The sequence below is a fragment of the Lagenorhynchus albirostris genome, chromosome 5 (genome assembly GCF_949774975.1).
Source record: "Lagenorhynchus albirostris chromosome 5, mLagAlb1.1, whole genome shotgun sequence".
Classification (NCBI taxonomy): domain Eukaryota; kingdom Metazoa; phylum Chordata; class Mammalia; order Artiodactyla; family Delphinidae; genus Lagenorhynchus; species Lagenorhynchus albirostris.
The window spans coordinates 131,077,079-131,098,861 of NC_083099.1; the positions used below are offsets into that span (position 1 = coordinate 131,077,079).

General features: G+C 38.7%; 1 protein-coding gene across 1 annotated transcript; it reads right to left on the reverse strand.

Moving 5' to 3' along the window:
- Positions 1–428: 428 nt before the first annotated feature.
- On the reverse strand, positions 429–1,627 carry CLDN17 (claudin 17). Its single transcript, XM_060149426.1, has one exon. It carries the CDS (start codon positions 1,477–1,479, stop codon positions 802–804), a length of 678 nt encoding a protein of 225 aa, XP_060005409.1. The 5' UTR covers positions 1,480–1,627; the 3' UTR covers positions 429–801.
- Positions 1,628–21,783: the final 20,156 nt, after the last annotated feature.

The window sequence follows — 21,783 nt, forward strand, 5'->3', positions numbered from 1 at the left end:
TATTCTGTTGATGTGTCTTATCAAGACAGATAATTCTGTTTGCTTGTAGGTGCACATCATAGGTTCTGAGAGCATATTATTTTTCATTTATAAATTATTTTCATTTGAATATATAATTCTAAGCAAGTTTGTATAAGTTAGATGCTTTAAAATCATCTTCTTAAATATCCTAACAGAGATTAGAGCTTCCTTCTCCCTAAAAGTGTTTAATTTCTAGTACATTTGAGTTTCCTAAAGGAGAAACAACTCTTTTCACTGAACAAACATTTTCATATTTTGATAAATTCAATTAAAAGTCCTTATTTGATGTCTATTATTTGCAGCTTGTTTTAAAAAGAAAAAAAGTCATCAATTTAGTTGTTACCATGTTAGTGTAAGAAATAATTTGGAGAAAAAATAAGTTAGGTTATATTTTAGAATATGTTTTATTGCTAGGGCTTATGAATTACAATAGAATTCGGATTTCTTAACAGATAATATATGGTTGTGGACAAAAAAAGAGTCTATCATTATACTAAGGATTATGGACATACTTGATTTTAGATTACACAAATTGGAACGGGGATTATTATTTGAGTCCAGTAATAGTAAATGCATTTAATACACATGAGGTCAGAATGTCTAAAGCAAGTCATTTTTATTCCTATCACAGGTGACTACAATCTATATGCCTTTTAAACTTTTCATCTCAATTTAAAAACAGTCGTAAAGCAAGTTCTCCTGCCTGATGTACTTACAGTTTCTGGCAAGACTCTATAAAACACACTGATCATAACCCACAGTTTGAGTGAAAAGCAGGTGTTAGACGTAACTGGTGGAGGTCTTACTAAGCACTGTCCCATTCTGTGGTCGCTTATCTGTGTGTGGCGCAGGATGCTCAGCGGCTGGATATCTGTTCTTTTGCTTCTTTCTGTTGCAACAGCAGTACCCACAAAGCAGACCCCCTCCGATGAAGAGGACAGCGGTACTTGCCCAGCCAAGGAAGAGTGCCGCTCCCAGCTCTCGTTTCTGACCTATGTGGACGGCTGGGTTGTAGAAATCCCTGATGATGATATTGGCTGTCCAGCACACCGGAATGAGAACGAAGATGCCCGTCAGGATAAAGAGGACTCCAGAAGTCCCCAGAAGATATGCTTTAACCCTCTCGTTAGAGTCTTTGCACTGAATCTTCTTCATGCCGGAGATGCCAATAAGCAGAGCAATCAGAGATAAGGCAACAGCTACACACATGAGGGCACGGGCTGCTTCCAGGTCAAATGGGAGAGCCAGCAAAGAATTGTAGAACTTGCACTGCAACCTAACCTTGACTTGTCGGATGCAGTTCATCCAGAGCCCTTCCCAGATCCTTTCAAAGACAATAATGTTGCTGCCAACAAAAGCTGATACTCTCCACTGAGGCAGAAGTGCTGTGGCCAGAGTCCCCACCATGCCGAAGAACCCAAGAACCAGTCCAGCGATTTGCAGCGGGTTAAATGTCATTGCCTCTGCTTTAAACACAGATCCAATCTGCAAGGGAAGCTGCTCACGTCCCAGAACGGGGAGCCCTCTGTGAGGCTTCAGCGATCTCTGATGATGTTCTCCACTGTTACTGCCAAGAACACTTTAGTCCAAACCGGCAGCAGTGACTGAACGTGGCTTAACTAGAAGTACCTGTTGTACATGCATGCTGCCCTCGTACACTCGCATTCACTTCATACTACGTATGAATTACTTACTAGTCATATATAATTGTTTCTCAGCCAATAAGAACGTAGCCAGAGGTGTGCCAAGAAATACTGCATTCAGCGTTAGTATTTCTCATATTACTATTGTCTAAGCAATGCTGTAATTATGTGTCAAAATTTCCATTGTGGATTGCTAATTACAGAGTTGAAAACTTCTTGTCTAAAAATCACTCTGGGGCTTCCCTTGTGGCGCAGTAGTTGAGAGTCTGCCTGCCGATGCAGAGGACACGTGTTCGTGCCCCGGTCCGGGAAGATCCCACGTGCCGCGGAGCGGCTGGGCCCGTGAGCCATGGCCGCTGAGCCTGCACGTCCGGAGCCTATGCTCCCCAATGGGAGAGGCCACAGCAGTGAGAGGCCCGTGTACCGAAAAAAAAAAAAATCACTCTGAGTATAAAGTATAAATAAAAGTATAAATACATGTGTTAAGCCACCACAGAAGAAAACACCAACACCTTGCCAGTTCTTTGGAGAGCATTTGCAAAACACTTTGGACTTCAGATGACCTACTATTTTCTTCTAATCTAAGCCACCTCTCTTTAATATGGTTCATGAATCCTGGTTTTAATAATGACTTCTTGAATTAAAATAAATGTTCAGGTATTATTTTCAAGACTTCTACTAAAATCACTGATACTTTATGAAACGGGACATCCTAAGCAAGACATGCAAATTTCATAGTTTCTTTATAAGATCCAGAAGGCAAGAACAAGGAGAAGCACTTCTTATTATTGAATTTACTGGTAATTATTATATTATCTGTTGAGTGACACCTTTCTCTCTGGTGAAATAATGTTTATATTATAAATGTTCATTAGATGTTTCTTCAACAGCAGCTTGGAATACATCATATTTATCAAAGTCAAAAATGTATATTCCATTTTTATGGAGCAATATGAAAGTGACCCTTTGGATTAGATGTGTAATTACTTAAATCCACGTAACAGAAAAATTTTTAGAGATGGAAGGCAGCTTCAAAGTCATCAGGCTTCAGTCTCTCATTTGCTAGATGAGGAATGTGAGGTTTTCAGAGCACCTGGCTAGACTAGCTGCACAGTAACTGATGCAGGAGTAGATATGGTCTCTCACCTATGATGCTTCCCTCCTCTTTCTAGTCTGACTCAAAAAAACAGGAGGATAGAGGATGAGAAGATGGCAGAAGAGTAAGATGCGGAGATCACCTTCCTCCCCACAGATACACCAGAAATACATCTACACATGGAACAACTCCTACAGAACACCTACTGAACGCTGGCAGAAGACCTCAGATCTCCCAAAAGGCAAGAAACTCCCCACGTACCGGGGTAGGGCAAAAGAAAAAATAATAAACAGAGACAAAAGAATAGGGACGGGACCTGCACCAGTGGGAGGGAGCTGTGAAGGAGGAAAGGTTTCCACACACCAGGAAGCCCCTTCGTGGGTGGAGCCAGCAGGTGGCGGAGGGGGAAGCTTCGGAGCTGCGGAGAGCACAGCAACAGGCGTGTGGATGGCAAAGCAGAGAGGTTCCTGCACAGAGGATCGGGGCCGACCGGCACTCACAGCCCGAGAAGCTTGTCTGCTTACCTGCCGGGGCGGGCGGGGCTGCGAGCTGAGGCTCGGGCTTCGGTTGGAGCGCAGGGAGAGGACTGGGGTTGGCGGCATGAACACAGCCTGAAGGGGTTAGTGCTCCACGGCTAGCTGGGAGGGAGTCCAGGGAAAAGTCTGGACCTGCCAAAGAGGCAAGAGACTTTCTCTTCCCTCTTTGTTTCCTGGTGCTCGAGGAGAGGGGATTAAGAGCGCTGCTTAAAGGAGCTCCAGAGATGGGCGTGAGCTGCGGCTAAAAGTGTGGACCCCAGAGACGGGCAGGAGACTCTAAGGCTGCTGCTGCCACAAACAAGAAGCCTGTGTGTGAGCACAGGTCACTATCCACACCTCCCTTCCGGGGAGCTGTGCAGCCCGCCACTGCCAAGTTCCCGGGATCCAGGGACAACTTCCCCGGGAGAACGCACGGCACACCTCAGGCTGCTGCAACGTCACGCCAGCCTCTGCTGCCTCAGGCTCTACCCGCACTCCGTACCCCTCCCTCCCCCCAGCCTGAGTGAGCCAGAGCCCCCGAATCAGCAGCTCCTTTAACCCCATCCTGTCTGAGCAAAGAACAGACGCCCTCCGGCGACCTACACGCAGAGGAGGGGCCAAATCCAAAGCTGAGCCCCTGGGAGCTGTGAGAACAAAGAAGAGAAAGGGAAATCTCTCCCAGCAGCCTCAGAAGCAGCGGATTAAAGCTCCATAATCAACTTGATATACCCTGCATCTGTGGAATACCTGAATAGACAACAAATCATCCCAAATTGAGGAGGTGGACTTTGAGAGCAAGATTTATGATTTTTTCCCCTTTTCCTCTTTTTGTGAGTGTGTATGTGTATGCTTCTGTATGAGATTTTGTCTGTATAGCTTTGCTTCCACCATTTGTCCTAAGGGTATATCTGTCCATTTTTTTTCTTTATTAATTTTTTTCTTAATAAATATTTTTTAATTTAATAACTTCATTATATTTTACTTTATCTTCTTGCTTTCTTTGTTTTTTCCTTACTTCCCTCCTTCCATCCTTCCTTCCTTCCTCCCTCCCTCCCTCCTTTCTTTCTTTCTTTCCTTCTTTCCTTCTATCCTTTTCTTCTTTCTTTCTTTCTTTCTTTCCTTCTTTCTTCCTTCCTTCCTTCCTTCCTTCCTTCCTTCCTTTCTTTCTTCTTTCTTCTTTCTTTCTTTCTTTCTTTCTTTCTTTCTTTCTTTCTTTCTTTCTTTCTTTCTTTCTTTCTTTCTTTCTTTCTTTCTTCCTACTTCTACTAATTCTTTCTCTCTACTTTTTCTCCCTTTTATTCTGAGCCGTGTAGATGAAAGGCTCTTGGTGCTGCAGCCAGGAGTCAGTGCTGTGCCTCTGAGGTGGGAGAGCCAACTTCGGAGACTGGTCAACAAGAGACCTCCCACCTGCACATAATATAAAATGGTGAAAATCTCCCAGAGATCTCCATCTCAATGCCAGCACCCAGCTTCACTCAATGACCAGCAAGCTACAGTGCTAGACACCCTATGCCAAAAAACTAGCAAAACAGGAACACAAACCCAGCCATTAGCAGAGAGGCTGCCTAAAATCATAATAAGTCCACAGACACCCCAAAACACACCACCAGACGTGAACCTGCCCACCAGAAAGACAAAATCCAGCCTCATCCACCAGAACACAGGCACTAGTCCCCTCCACCAGGAAGTCTACACAACCCACTGAATCAACCTTAGCCACTGGGGACAGACACCAAAAACAATGGGAACTACGAACCTGTAGCCTGCAAAAAGGGGAGCCCAAACACAGTAAGATAAGCAAAATGAGAAGACAGAAAAACACACAGCAGATAAAGGAGCAAGATAAAAAGGCACCAGACCTAACAAATGAAAAGGAAACAGGCAGTCTACCTGAAAAAGAATTCAGAATAATGATAATAAAGATGATCCAAAACCTTGGAAATAGAATAGACAAAATACAAGAAACATTTAACAAGGACCTAGAAGAACTAAAGATGAAACAAACAACAATGAAAAACACAATAAATGAAATTAAAAATACTCTAGATGGGATCAGTAGCAGAATAACTGAGGCAGAAGAATGGATAAGTGACCTGGAAGATAAAATAGTGGAAATAACTACTGCAGAGCAGAATAAAGAAAAAAGAATGAAAAGAACTGAGGACCATCTCAGAGACCTCTGGGACAACATTAAATGCACCAACATTCGAATTATAGGGGTTCCAGGAGAAGAAGAGAAAAAGAAATGGACTGAGAAAATATTTGAAGAGATTATAGTTGAAAACTTCCCTAATATGGGAAAGGAAATAGTTAATCAAGTCCAGGAAGCACAGAGAGCCCCATACAGGATAAATCCAAGGATAAATACGCCAAGACATGTATTAATCAAACTGTCAAAAATTAAATACAAAGAAAGCCTATTAAAAGCAGCAAGGGAAAAACAACAAATAACACACAAGGGAATCCCCATAAGGTTAACAGCTGATCTCTCCGCAGAAACTCTGCAAGCCAGAAGGGAGTGGCAGGACATATAGAAAGTGATGAAGAATAAAAACCTGCAATCAAGATTACACTACCCAGCAATGATCTCATTCAGATTTGATGGAGAAATTAAAACCTTTACAGGCAAGCAAAAGCTGAGAGAGTTCAGCACCACCAAACCAGCTTTACTACAAATGCAAAAGGAACTTCTCTAGGCAAGAAACACAAGAGAAGGAAAATACCTACAATAACGAACCCAAAACAATTTAGAAAATGGGAATAGGAACATACATATCAATAATTACCTTAAATGTAAGTGGACAAAATACCCCCACCAAAAGACACAGATTGGCTGAATGGATACAAAAACAAGACCCATATATATGCTGTCTACAAGAGACCAACTTCAGACCTAGAGACACATACAGACTGAAAGTAAGGGGATGGAAAAAGTTATTTCATGCAAATGGAAACCAAAAGAAAGCTGGACTAGCAATTCTCACATCAGACAAAATAGACTTTAAAATAAAGATGATTAGAAGAGACAAAGAAGGACACTACATAATGATCAAGGGATAGATCCAAGAAGAAGATATAACAATTGTCAATATTTATACACCCAACATAGGAGCACCTCAATAATTAAGGCAAATACTAACAGCCATAAAAGGGGACATTGACAGTAACACATTCATAGCAGGGCACTTTAACACCCCACTTTCACCAATGGACAGATCATCCAAAATGAAAATAAATAAGAAAACACAAGCTTTAAATGATACATCAAACAAGATGGACTTAATTGATATTTATAGGACACTCTACCCAAAAACAACAGAATACACATTTTTCTAAAGTGCTCATGGAAGAGTCTCCAGGATAGATCATATCTTGGGTCACAAATCAAGCCTTGGTAAATTTAAGAAAATTAAAATTGTATCAAGTATCTTTTCCAACCACAATGCCATGAGACTAGATATCAATTACAGGAAAAGATCTGTAAAAAATACAAACACATGGAGGCTAAACAATACACTACTTAGTAACGAACTGATCACTGAAGAAATCAAAGAGGAAATTTAAAAAAACCTAGAAACAAATGACAATGGAGACACGATGACCCGAAACCTATGGGATGCAGCAAAAACAGTTCTAAGATGGAAGGTTATAGCAATAAAAGCCCACCTTAAGAAATAGGAAAAGTCTCGAATAAACAACCTAACTTTGCATCTAAAGCAATTAGAGAAAGAAGAAGAACAACAACAACAAAAAAAACCCAAATAAGCAGAAAGAAAGAAATCATAAATATCAGATCAGAAATAAATGAAAAAGAAATGAAGGAAACGATAGCAAAGACCAATAAAACTAAAAAGCTGGTTCTTTGAGAAGATAAACAAAATAAATAAACCATTACCCAGACTCATCAAGAAGAAAAGGGAGAAGACTCAAATCAATAGAATTAGAAATGAAAAAGGAGAAGTAACAACTGACACTGCAGAAATACAAAAGATCATGAGAGATTACTACAAGCAACAATAAGCCAATAAAATGGACAACCTGGAAGAAATGGACAAATTTTTAGAAATCACAACCTGCCAAGACTGAATCAGGAAGAAATAGAAAATATGAACAGACCAACCACAAGCACTGAAATTGAAACTGTGATTAAAAATCTTCCAACAAACAAAAGCCCAGGACCAGATGGCTTCACAGGCGAATTCTATCAAACATTTAGAGAAGAGCTAAAACCTATCCTTCTCAAAGTCTTCCAAAATATAGCAGAGGGTGGAACACACGCAAACTCATTCTACGAGGCCATCATCACCTTGATACCAAAACCAGACAAGGATATCACAAAGAAAGAAAACTACAGGCCAATATCACTGATGAACATAGATGCAAAAATCCTCAACGAAATACTAGCAAACAGAATCCAACAGCACATTAAACGGATCATACACCATGATCAAGTGGGGTTTATTCCAGGAATGCAAGGATTCTTCAATATACACAAACCAATCAATGTGATAAACCATATTAACAAACTGAAGTAGAAAAACCATATGATCATCTCAAGAGATGCAGAGAAAGCTTTCGACAAAATTCAACACTGAATTATGATTAAAAATCCTGCAGAAAGTAGGCATAGAGGGAACTTTCCTCAACATGATAAAGGCCATATATGAGAAACTCACAGCCAACATCATCCTCAATGGTGAAAAACTGAAAGCATTTCCACTAAGATCAGGAACAAGGCAAGGTTGCCCACTCTCACCACTCTTATTCAGCATAGTTTTGGAAATTTTAGCCACAGCAATCAGAGAAGAAAAGGAAATAAAAGGAATCCAAATCGGAAAAGAAGAAGTAAAGCTGTCACTGTTTGCAGATGACATGATACTATACATAGAGAATCCTAAAGATGCTACCAGAAAACTACTAGAGCTAATCAGTGAATTCGGTAAAGTTGCAGGATACAAAATTAATGCACAGAAATCTTTGGCATTCCTATACACTAATGATGAAAAATCTGAAAGTGAAATCAGGAAAACTCTCCCATTTACCATTGCAACAAAAAGAATATAATATCTAGGAACAAACCTACCTAAGGAGACAAAAGAACTGTATGTAGAAAATTATAAGACACTGATCAAAGAAATTAAAGGTGATACAAATAGATGGAGAGATATGCCATGTTCTTGGATTGGAAGAATCAACATTGTGAAAATGACTCTACTACCCAAAGCAATCTACAGATTCAATGCAATCCCTATCAAAGTACCACTGGCATTTTTCAGAGAACTAGAACAAAAAATTTCACAATTTGTATGGAGACACAAAAGACCCCAAATAGCCAAAGCAATCTTGAGAATAAAAACGGAGCAGGAGGAATCAGGCTCCCTGCCTTCAGACTATACTACAAAACTACAGTAATCAAGACAGTATGGTACTGGCACAAAAACAGAAAGATAGATCAATGGAACAGGATAGAAAGCCCAGAGATAAACCCACACACATATGGTAACCTTATCTTTGATAAAGGAGGCAGGAATATACAGTGGAGAAAGGAAAGCCTCTTCAATAAGGGGTGCTGGGAAAACTGGACAGGTACATGTAAACATATGAGATTAGATCACTCCCTAACACCATACACAAAAATAAGCTCAAAGTGGATTAAAGACCTAAATGTAAGGGCAGAAACTATCAAACTCTTAGAGGAAAACATAGGTAGAATACTCTATGACATAAATCACAGCAAGATCCTTTTTGACCCACATCCTAGAGAAATGGAAATAAAAAATAAATAAACAAATGGGACCTAATGAAACTTCAAACCTTTTGCACAGCAAAAGAAACCGTAAACAAGAGCAAAAGACAACCCTCAGAATGGGAGAAAATATGAAAATGAAGCAACTGACAAAGGATTAATTTCCAAAATTTACAAAGAGCACATGTAGCTCAATAACAGAAAAACTAACAACCCCATCCAAAAATGGGCAGAAGACCTAAATAGACATTTCTCCAAAGAAGATATACAGACTGCCAACAAACACATGAAAGAATGCTCAACATCTTTAATCATTAGAGAAATGCAAATCAAAACTACAGTGAGATATCATCTCATACCAGTCAGAATGGCCATCATAAAAAAAAATTTAGAAACAATAAATGCTGGAGAGGGTGTGGAGAAAAGGGAACACTCTTGCACTGCTGGTGGGAATGTGAATTGGTTCAGCCACTATGGAGAACAGTATGGAGGTTCCTTAAAAAAACTACAAATAGAACTACCATATGACCCAGCAATCCCACTACTGGGCATATACCCTGAGAAAACCATAATTCAAAAAGAGTCATGTACCAAAATGTTCATTGCAGCTCTATTTACAATAGCCCGGACATGGAAACAACCTAAGTGCCCACCATCGGATGAATGGATAAAGAAAATGTGGCACATATATGCAATGGAATATTACTCAGCCATAAAAAGAAACAAAATTGAGTTATTTGTAGTGAGGTGGATGGACCTAGAGTCTGTCATACAGAGTGAAGTAAGTCAGAAAGAGAAAGACAAATACCATATGCTAACACCTATATATGGAATTTAAGAAAAAAAACTGTCATGAAGAACCTAGGGGTAAGACAGGAATAAAGACACAGACCTACTAGAGAACAGACTTGAGGATATGGGGAGGGGGAAGTGTGAGCTGTGACAAAGCGAGAGAGAGACATGCACATATATACACTACCAAACGTAAGGTAGATAGCTAGTGGGAAGCAGCGGCATAGCACAGGGAGATCAGCTCTGTGCTTTGTGACCGCCTGGATGTGTCGGATAGGGAGGGTGGGAGGGAGGGAGTCGCAAGAGGGAAGAGATATGGGAACATATGTATATGTATAACTGATTCACTTTGTTATAAAGCAGAAATTAACACACCATTGTAAAGCAATTATACCCCAATAAAGTTAAAACAAACAAAAAACAGGAGGATAGAAAAGAATTCATAAGAATTTTCATATGAATTGGGATTAAACCTGAAATTTAGTGTTATCCCTTTGATAGTTTTCAAATTTTCAAAGCAAGTAAATTTCAATTGAGGTGGTTTCAAAATCTGAGAGTCAAGTTGGCATTTTTGTTGCTCACATTCCTGCCATGGTTCAGACATGTGGTGGGGAGTAGGCTTAATTTGGGAGGTGTGAACTTTTCCTCTTTTTCTTTCACATTCTACTGCAAGGAATCCATTCCAAGGATGAAAACTATTTGAAAGCAGGCACACCAAGCATGCTCCTAGTGGGAGGCATTACCGTTTCCAAAAGGTCCTCCATTTTAGTCAAATATAAGTCAAGAGATGATGGGTGGTCCAACACTATCCAGGTTTTAAAAACCCAGTAATTTAATTAGAACATGTGAAAACTATTAAGTTTCCAAGAAGGGTGGTCCATCTATGTATGTATGTATGTATCTATCTATCTTTTATGGCACGAACCCGTGTCCCCTGCATCAGCAGGCAGACTCTCAACCACTGCACCACCAGGGAAGCCCTATCTATTTATCATCTATCTATCATCTATCTATCCTTGCTGCTGATGTTGTTGCTTTCTTAGTACCATCCTAGACCAAATAAGAACTTCTTCTCTAAGAAGTGTGAATCACTGAGGAAACAGATGACTTCTGTGTAGTTCATAGTTTCCTAACACCAACTAAGGATGAAGAGTTTTCTCATCCCTTTGTTTCAGGTTGTTGAGACACAAGTTTAACCATTCCCACCCTGAATGGATTTGCCAACACTATTCTGACTTATTACTTCTATTTCCTCTTCCTCATTCTACCTAATTTTTACTCCTGTCTTTAGTTTGTCCTGGAATTTTCCAACTTCCAAATGTTTGATTTTTTATCAGACAGAACATCTGGTCTGTGTTACAGACAAACACAAGTAAGAGCATATGTTTACTTAGAATATGGAGGCACATCCTAAGTATAAGTATAATATGAGAAACATAAGTAATGCAGGAGCTTTAGTTTTTGTTTTGCTCTCACAGTCAAAGACAATTGTCAACACCATCTTTACTTTCTCTCCTTTACATTTAAGGGGAGATATTGCTTTCTTCTCTAACTTTTCTGTGAATCTTATCCCATACTTCCTCAGGGGCCCTTGGTCCATTGATCATGCCCTACTTTCATTTTACCTATGCCCTCTTTGTCTCTCTGAATTGTCCTTTAGAATACAAACATACTCAATTATCTTCCATATTAAAATTCCATCTTGTCAGATCTGTATTCCCTGCTATGTATTCATATACATCTTTTGGTCCACCTTCACATTTTCCCCTTGCTAGAAATGTGACAGAATTCTGGGACATCCTAACTACTATCTCCAAAGAACACTTCCATATTCTTGCTTAATCGTCCTTTCTGTAAAGTTCAAAATAAACCACCATCTTCTAGATGAGGCAGTAAACAGCACATGTTTTGGAGAGAGGTTTGTGTCAGTCATGGCTTGATGGCTTAACCATCAAATTTGGGTATGTTTTGAACTGTTCAAAGTTGCCTGTTCTACAAAAGTAGGACAATAATGATACCAACCTCATAGGGCTTCTTTGAAGTTGAAGTTTATGGAATATGTTCAAAGATCTGGCTTTGACAAGCACCCAGGAAATGTTTGCTGTAATGTTTGTCTCTTTTGCCTTTGTTATATCATCCTGCTTACTACTTCTTTACATGCTCATCCTCAGTCTTTTCATTCCATAGGTGCCCTGACCCAGGTTTGTTTTGTCTGGTTTTTTCAGGCTTCCATATACACCTCAATACTCTTTTCTCCCAGCACATGCTTTCTAGGGAGTTTCACCAAGGGCCATAGCTTCTGCTATGTCTTATTGGGCTATAAGTTTCTAATCTTTTATCTTCAGCCCAGGCCTCACTCTGTTTATCACCCAGTTTTCTTTGTTTCTCTCAGCCCTTCAGTCAATAGGAACCTGTGGAGCCTTATGCACCCAAATGCCTCTTCCAACTGCTAAGAGTGCCAACAGCAAAATGATCTCACCTGTCATCCACCTTCAGGTATTGCCTGAAAACAGCCATCTCACCCAAAGCATTCCCCATGCATGGGGACAGCCTATATCCAATGAATGACTGATTAATATAGGACTGTGAAGGTCTAGTCCACTAGCCCCAACTAGAGGTTAACTCTAAGGGGCCATCCCAGATCCAGAGTTCACTGTGGGGCTAGCTTAGGCTTTCACTGATTCTGTACTACAACTTGACTTCTTATTTCCAATTCTCTTCCTTCTCTTCTTTCCCTTAGGGGTTGATCCCAAGAGCACTTTATAAAACCCAATGCACACTCTAATCTCCACCTCAGAGTCTGCTTCCCCAGGAGCCCAACTATTGATTGACACCTTATTATAATTCATTAAATATATTTCCTGTTCTAACATCACTATGCCTTAGTTTGCCTTTCAACATTCCTACTTGAATCATTTCAGTAATGTTTTACCTAGTCTCCTTGCCTCTGGTATTACTCTTATGTCACTCAACCTCCACTAGGGACCATAAAGACTTTGCTGAATCAAATTCTGAACACCCCACCACCTTGCTTAAATTTTTTCATTAGTTCTCTATTTCCTCCAAGATAAAATCCAAATCCCTTAGCACAATACAAAAGAGCAATCCTTGGCTTGACTCCTGCCCAATTTTAACATATATCTTCTAAACATGACTCCATCCCATGTCTTCACAGAGCTTACATTTTGGTGACAGTAGTAAATATTAAACAAGCAATTGCAAGCGCAAAAGTATGTAATTACAAATTGAGATATAGCTATAGATAAAAAATATAGGGGGCTTCCCTGGTGGCGCGGTGGTTGGGAATCTGCCTGCCGATGAAGGGCACATGGGTTCGTGCCCCGATCCGGGAGGATCCCGCGTGCCGCGGAGCGGCTGGGCCCGTGAGCCGTGGCCGCTGGGCCTGCGCGTCTGGAGCCTGTGCTCCGCAACGGGAGAGGCCACAACACTGAAAGGACCGTGTACCGCAAAAAAAAAAAAAAAAAAAAAAAAAAATATAGGGTATAGAAAACATAGGGTATAAAGAGAGTGTAAACAGATGAGACCTTAATTTTAATTACAAGGTGAAGAAAAGGCTCTCTGACAAAATGATATTTAAGACATAACCTGAAGCTTGAGTAGGAATTAGCCAGATCATCAGATAAAGAGTGGGTTAAAGAGCATTCTGGGCATGAGAGACTGTCTGGGTGAAGACATTGAGGCCAAAGAGAGCTTGGAGCTAAAGCAGCTGGAAGACCTTTAGCAAGAGGGAAATGACGGGCAGATGAGGACCTTGAGCAAGAGGGAAATGATGGGCAGATGAGGCTGCAAATATAGGCAAAGTCCAGATATGTAGGGCAAGTGAACCATTTTATAATCTTCTCAGAAGATCAAAGCAAAATCAGTTAAAGATTTTAAGCATCAAACTGACATGATCAAAACTGCATTAAAAAACATATTAACTATTAAGGACCTACTGTATAACACAGGGAACTGCACTCAATACTCTGTAATGGCCTATATGGAAAAGAATCTAAAAAAGAGTGGATATATGTATATGTATAACTGATTCATTTTGCTGTACACTTGAAACTAACACAACATTGTAAATCAACTATACTCCAATAAAACTTTTTTTAAAAACATTGTTATTTGGTGGGAATAGACTAGAAAGGTATACAGTTGAACATGAAGAAATCAGTTAGAGGGTTACTGCAATAATCCAAATGAGAGATGATGGAAGTTAAGTTAGAAGTATCAATAGTGCAATGTAGAGGACAGGATGGATTGTGCTATGTATAGGAGTTATAACTGACAAGGGTGAGTGATGGGCTAAAGGTGGGGAAATGTGTAAGAGATGACTGTCAAATCATTGGTATGAGCACCATTGTACCCAGGGATGCATGTACTGAGATGTGAGACACTGAAGAATTGGCGACCTTGTAGAAACACGTCAAGAGTTAAGTTTCAGATGTGAAGTTGAGTAGCCTGTGAGCCATCCCAGTAAAGAACATAGGAAATCAGATTTTGTGGAGCTCATAGGAATAGTCTGAACTGTACATATATGTAAGAATCCACAACCTCCCTCCTGTGCACAAATTGTCTATGATTAGATCACCATCAGTGAGAGGAATCTGACAGTACAGACTGCTGACTTACTCCTTCTTCATGTTCTCTTGAGACTTGTTCTGAGGTCTTAGAAAATCTAACTTAGGTTGAGGGACTTTTGCAAAAATATGTCTGAGTTTTACTTGCAACATCAACTTCAAGTAAATAGGAGTGGAGGTAGAACATCAGAATGAAAGAATTAGGATTCACAAAGTATCCTCATTTTGCCTTATTTTTCTCCCCCTTCAAGAGTTTCACTCCTTAAAATGTTCAGATATTCTGCTAACTTACTGTATTCTATTTTGAAAGTTACTGTTATATCTTGCTCCTTGTCCAGTTCAAGTTTTAACAAGTACTAGTGAATGGAAAAACTTTGAATGGAATTCCTGTTAGATTGATTTGAAATTGTATGTAAGTAAATGTATGAATACACATGCATATATAGAAATTTTTTATTCTTTTATTGACTATAATATATGCTATCCCCTCTACATAAAGAGCTTTTCCAATTCCCCTCACCCATGTCAACACATACACATTGCCCACTTGAGGATTATTCATTCTCCTTTAGATTTTGATCCAAATTTTGTCACAAGAGAAACTTCTGAATTATCAGAGTATATTACACTCCAATTCCACCCCCCATCTCTGCCATTGTTTTAGTCTTTTATAATAATATGCATTTTTCTCCATAACATTTTTCACTAGTTCTAAATAAATATATATTTCTACTTATGTTCATTTAAGTCTGTTTCCCATCTAGAGTATAGATTCTATGCAAACAGAGACCATCTATTTTGTTAACCACTAGAATCACACTGCATAGCAGAGAGGCTGACCCAGAGTCGGGCAGTAGTAACCTGCCCAGAAAATATTGTTTGAATTAATAATGAATTAATTAATAAATACAATGCTTCATTTAGTTAGGTCATCCACTAATTTAAGGATCAGCGTTTAATTATATCTTCCTAAATTATAAATTCACAGTTTGAATACTTTTCTACAGAGTTAAAGACTGGATTTATGTAATGAAATATACTACATAACAATTTAAACATCTCATTTGCTAAAAAAAAAAAAAAAAGTGTTCTATTCCAGGAATACATTTGGGGGTAATCTAAAATCCAACTAAATTAAGTTTAATACCACCAACTAGTCAATCAAATTTATCCTATTATCTTGCATTATTACTCAAATTCCAACTGTTTTAAGGTTACTTACATGCCAATATTTCAAATGGACTTTTCTGTTAAACCAATAAGGTAAATTAGAGTCCACTCTAATGCAAACCTGTGTTAAATGTATGTCTTTTTGCTTCTGCACACAGTTGAGTATATGCTATAAAAATCCTTGAATTTATCTTCCTCCTTCTCTTTTCCTTCTCTCCTTTCTTTTTTCAGTCTCATAGGGCAGCAGAAATAATTGAAGAAGACTTGTAAAAAAGGAAAATAAAACAAGAATCCTTGTGATTAATTAAAAGCAAATGGAATTTTGGGGGACAGGGTACAACAAAAATAGGAAATAGAAGATAAAAATGACATGAAGTTTGTCCACAACATATGTTCCCCATTTGCTAAGCATTGGCCTTGAATTTGCACCTAAGCCTTTTAGCAGTAATGCAGAGTGTCCAGGCAATAAAAACAAATACATTTCTTCAGGAGTTGCATAACTCTTCTTACTTATGACACCAGAAAGAAATCTCTTTCACTGTGGAATACAATGAACAACATCCCTGCAGTAAGTATAGTAGACATATTTGACCAAGTGTTCTTCTTCTACAGGAGTCTAAATAAGGTGGCCCAGGTCTTGGAGCTATGGTTCTCAGCCCTGACTTTACATTACAATCACCTGTAGAAGCTTTGAAACAATATCAGCAAATTGCGTCCCACCACAGACCCATTAAACCAGAATCAGGGGGTACGGCCCTAGTGTCAGCACTTTTGTTTTTGTTGTATTTTGTTACAGTTGCATCACTATTCTGAAAGCACCCCCTGTGATACTAATATGCAGGCTGGGATCAGAAGCACTGCTTTCTAGTTTCTATTCCAGTGGTTCTTGTTTTTATTTTTTTGGAATTTTTTGTGGTACGCAGGCCTCTCACTGTTGTGGCCCCTCCCGCTGTGGAGCACAGGCTCTGGACGCGCAGGCCCAGTGGCCATAGCTCATGGGCCTAGCCGCTCCATGGCATGTGGGATCCTCCCGGACTGGGGCATGAACCCGTGTCCCCTGCATCGGCAGGCGGACTCTCAACCACTGCACCACCAGGGAAGCCCTTGTTTTTTTTTTTTAATTCCAATCATATAAGGGAACTTATTAACCATATCAAGTCCCACATCCAACCAATTAAATCAAAATAGCTCAAGATGGGAGCCAGATATCAGTATTTTTTAAGTGTCTTAGGTGATTTAATATGCAGCTAAGACAGAGTCACTGATCTATATGAATGAATGGGTTGTATATCCTCAAGGTAATTTTACATTAATATTAATTCTTTCAGTAGAGCTTTTGAGACTTGAGAGTGAGTTTGAGGTTATACTCCTTGACAAGAACCTGCAGTGTAAATATTTTACATTGCTGGTTAAACTCAGTCTTATGTGAGTAGGTGGTGAATGGCTTTGAAATAAAAATGATGAATGTTTTGCTCTTATCTCTCTGCAATTAGGCAATGTTATTTCTTAAAAACAGGGTAAGGGTATGACATTTACCAATTATAATTGAAAACTCCTCAAGTGAAGTATTAGCACAGTTCTTCTAACTGTAAATTATGTTCAAATATCTTGGAAAAATAAGTTAAAATTTTTATATTATAATACTGTACTACTTCAATTATGTTCAGACATAAATGTGGTACAAACTTTTATGCTTATAGTTCTTACAAAAACCATTAAACCAAAATAAATTAACAAATTAATTACAAGCAAGACTGAACAATTGATAAACTTTAAATTATCATTACTTTTATACAGTAGATAATATTAAATTTTGAAACTAAATTCTGGATGTTAGAAATACTAGCAGAAAGCTACACTTCCATAATTTGTCCTCCACTTGTCATTTTTTGTCAGATTTTGAATGTGATGCACCATTACTTGAAACATTCATTTATCATTATCATTTTTTAATTTTAACAATAAAATTATTCTTAATCTGATTAAATATTTTAATAAGTCAAAACACTTGAAAGCATGCCTCTAAGTAAAATATGGCAAATTAAAATGTACTGTTCTTTACGGCCTATTTATATCTATGGTTACTAATGAGCTGCACAAAGATCAGATCTGCTTATTATGTTTGATCCAAATATGAGAAAATTTCATCAAATTCTTTCTTTCATTTGATTTTGCCTGAATGTCTCTGCATATTGTAAGGTTCAATATCCCACTAATTGGCTTTCTGACTATGAACTCTACATGTGCACAGTGTACCAGGACCACATTTGACCTTCATTTTGAAAATTATTCCAGTGTAAAATGTCATTTTCATGAAGGCAAATCAATGTCTCTACCACGTGATTTAAAAAACTAAAACCTAGTGTTGAATTTTTTTACACTGAAAATTATCACTGCAAAAAATCCTATATCTGTAAAAATAGGAAAAATAATTTAACCAGTAACTGTATTACTGACCAAATATTCTTACTTTAAAATTTGGACAAGTCAACCTGAAAGAAGTCAGATGCACCTCAAGCATATCACATATTTAACATTTTCAATTAGGTAATCATTTGGGTCAATCACTTCGGTCAGTCATAATTGCAGTTGTCATCTAGATAATCCATCATAACTAAAAACTCTCATTGAGCAGATGTGTCTGCAAATATTTTGGATACTCTAAGGTTCACATGGGTATCAGTTTAAACAATACCAAAGGACCTTTCTAACCCTTGGTTTCCTCTTTTGTATAAATGGATTAAATGACATATTAACAAAAACTGGTTAATGTTAAATATAGTAAATAAATTTTCCATATACTAATTTTATAATCAAAAATTGATCAAAATGTATCCATTCAATAATTAATTTTATGACTTTTTTGAGATAAACTTAGTCCATTTTGTCATATTTTATATATAGTTTAGTTTTTTTAATAATTTTAAATTTAGAAAAAAATTGAGAATCTAACACAGGGAGTTTTCATACTTCTTACCCAGTTTCATCTGTTACTAACATCATTCACTGGTATGGGATGTTGGTCACAATTAATAAACCAATACTTATACATTATTAGCAACTAAAGTTCATAGTTTATTCAGATTTTCTTAGTTTTTAGCTATTATTCTTGCTCTGTTCCAAGATCCCATCCAGCATACCACATTACCTTTGGTTGTGATGTTTCCTTAGATCCCTTTTGGCCATGACAGTTTCTCAGACTTTCATTGTATATGATGACTTTAAAAAAATTGAGGAGTACTGTTCAGTTATTTTATAGCAGGGGCCCCCACCCCCTCCCCCACGGACCAGTAGCGGTCCATGGCCTATTAGGAACCGGGCCACATAGCAGGAGGTGAGCGGCGGGCGAGTGAGCGAAGCTCCATCTCTATTTACAGCTGCCCCCCATTGCTCGCACTACCGCCTGAGCTCTGCCTGCTGTCAGATCAGCAGTGGCATTATAATCTCATAGGAGCGTGAACCCTACTGTGAACTGAACACGTGAGGGATCTAGACTGCGTGCTCCTTATGAGAATCTAATGCCTGATGATCTGAGGTGGAGCTGAGGCTGTGATGCTAGCACTGGGGAGCGGCTGCAAATACAGATTATCATTAGCAGAGAGGTTTGACCGCACAGAGACCATAATAAATCAGTTGCTTACAGACTCATATCAAAACCCCATCAGTGAGTGGCAAGTGACAAGCTGCATCTGGTGGCAGGCTTTATAGTGTCAGGTGAGTTGCTATACTTCAGTTGTACAGCTGCATCTGCTGGCAGGTTTTAAGTCAGAATCTGACACTTATCTTAGTCCATATGTGGCTTGCCCATTATTTTACTTACCACTTCCATCCGTGCCTCTTTCCCACACTATGCACTTTTCTCAGTCACAGCTTTGGTAAGCCCGCAAGCTAATCCTAGACAAAATGAGTAAAAAACAAACGTTGCTGGAGAGCTTCTTTGAAAACCGGAAAAGACCCAATGATGAGACAGCAGAAGACTCTAATACTGCCAACAAAAAGAAAGCTGCATTTAAAAGAAAATACTAAGAGTCCTACTTAAATTACCGATTCATTGCAACAGGTGATTCACATTCTCCAAGCCAGCTTTGTATAATATATGGTGACTGGCTATCTAAGAAAGCCATGAAACCTTCAAAACTGCTTTGCCACATAGAGACCAAGCACCCTGCAGCAAAAGACAAGCCTTTGGAGTATTTCAAAAGAAATAAACATGAACACAAAGAACAGAAGCAATTATTGAAGGCCACCACTTTATCAAATGCGTCCGCACTGAGAGCATCGTTCTTAGTGGCTAACCGCATTGCTAAAGCTAAGAAGCCCTTTACTATTGCCAGCTGCTAAGGACATTTGTCATGAACTTTCAGGAGAGGTTGCAATTCAAAATGTGGCATGTGTTTCTCTTTTGGCTAGCACCATAGCTAGATGAATTGATGAAATAGCAGAGGGTATTGAGGCACAATTTTTAGAGAAGATTAATGAGTCACCGTGGTACACAATCCAGGTTGATGAGTCTACCAATGTTGACAACAAGGCAACAATGCTTGTTTTCATGCAATATATTTTTTCAGGAGCATGTGCATGAGGATAAGTTATGTGGCACTTTTGTTGCCAGCCAACACCACAGCTGCAGAACTATTCAAGTCTTTGAATGATTGCATATCAAGAAAACCGAACTGGTCATTTTGTGTCAGTATATGCACAGACGGAGAGGCTGTCATGACTGGACAGATTTCTGCTTTCACTACTCGAGTCAAAGAGGTCTCTTCTGAATGTGAGTCTATGCACTGTGTCATCCATAGAGAAATGCTGGCTAGCCAAAAATGTTACCTGAACTTAGCAACATTTTGCAGAATGTGATTAAAATTATCATACATATTAAAGTACATGCCCTTAACTCATGTCTGTTTGCGCAGCTCTGTGCAGAGATGGATGCAGAGCACACATGTCTTCTCTTATACACAGATGTGAGATGGCTTTCTAAAGGGAGATCACTGGTCAGTGTTTTTGAGTTATGAGAGCCACTCCAGAGATTTCTTTTAGAAAAACAGTCATCACTGGCAGCTCATTTCAGTGACACAGAATGGGTAGCAAAACTTGCTTACTTGTGTGACATATTCAACCAGCTCAACGAACAAAATCTGTCACTTCAGGGGAGAATGACAACTGTGTTCAAGTTGGCAGAGAAAGTGGCTGCATTCAAAGCCAAACTGGAATTATGGGGGCAATCAGTGAACACTGGAATTTTTGACATGTTTCAAACATTAGCAGAGACTTTGAAAGAGACTGAGCCAGGGCCCTGTTTCTCCCAGCTGGTGCATGATCACCTATCTCAGCTTTCAAAAAAGTTTGAGCATTACTTCCCAACCACAAAAGACCCCTGAACTGGGAAGGAATGGGTTCATGACCTGTTTATGAATAAGCCAGGTGAATCAACTTTGTCTGTGCTAGAAGAGGATCAACTGCTTCAGATCGCAAATGACGGTGGCCTTAAAAAGTATGCTTGAGACAACTTCAAATCTCCATACGTTCTGGATTAAAGTCAAGGCTGAATATCCTGAGATGGCCACAAAAACACTGAAAAGCCTGCTTCTATTTCCAACATCCTATATTATGGTTTTGTTTGCTTCCTGCCTTTTTTGATTTTACTTATTCTTTGCTTTGACGTACAAGTCTCATATAATGCTGATGTACCACAGTCAAATCAGTTAATATTTTCCATCATGCTTTTATTGAATTCCTCAGTACACTCTTCTATAAACTATTCTTTCTCAAGAAGATCCTTATTTTTTACAAGAAAATTTTAATGCTTTAATTATTAAATTAATATATGATGTGAGATAAGAAATTCATTCTTTTTTTCATATTTTTAGCCAGTTATAACTACACCTCTACACCTTTTATTGTTTTCTCCTTTTTTTTTTTTTTGTAACATGTTGCCATTATCACAGACTGTAGTAAGGAGAATAGTGGTCTTCCAAAGATGTCCATAAGTTTAGTTACATGAAAAAGAAGAATTAAGCTTGCAGATGAACTTAGATGATGGCAGATAACATTTTTTTTAAGACTTGTGTGTTCCAGTTTTTATTTTTATTTATTTATTTTTTAATTAGAGTATAATTGCTTTACAATATTGTGTTAGTTTCTGCTGTACAATGAAGTGAATCAGCTATATGTATACATATATCCCCTCCCTCTTTGACCATAGCACAGGGAG

Coding starts and splice junctions, on each gene's coding strand:
- CLDN17 (XM_060149426.1), bottom strand. CDS start 1,479: ATGACATTTAACCCGCTGCAAATCGCTGGACTGGTTCTTGGGTTCTTC.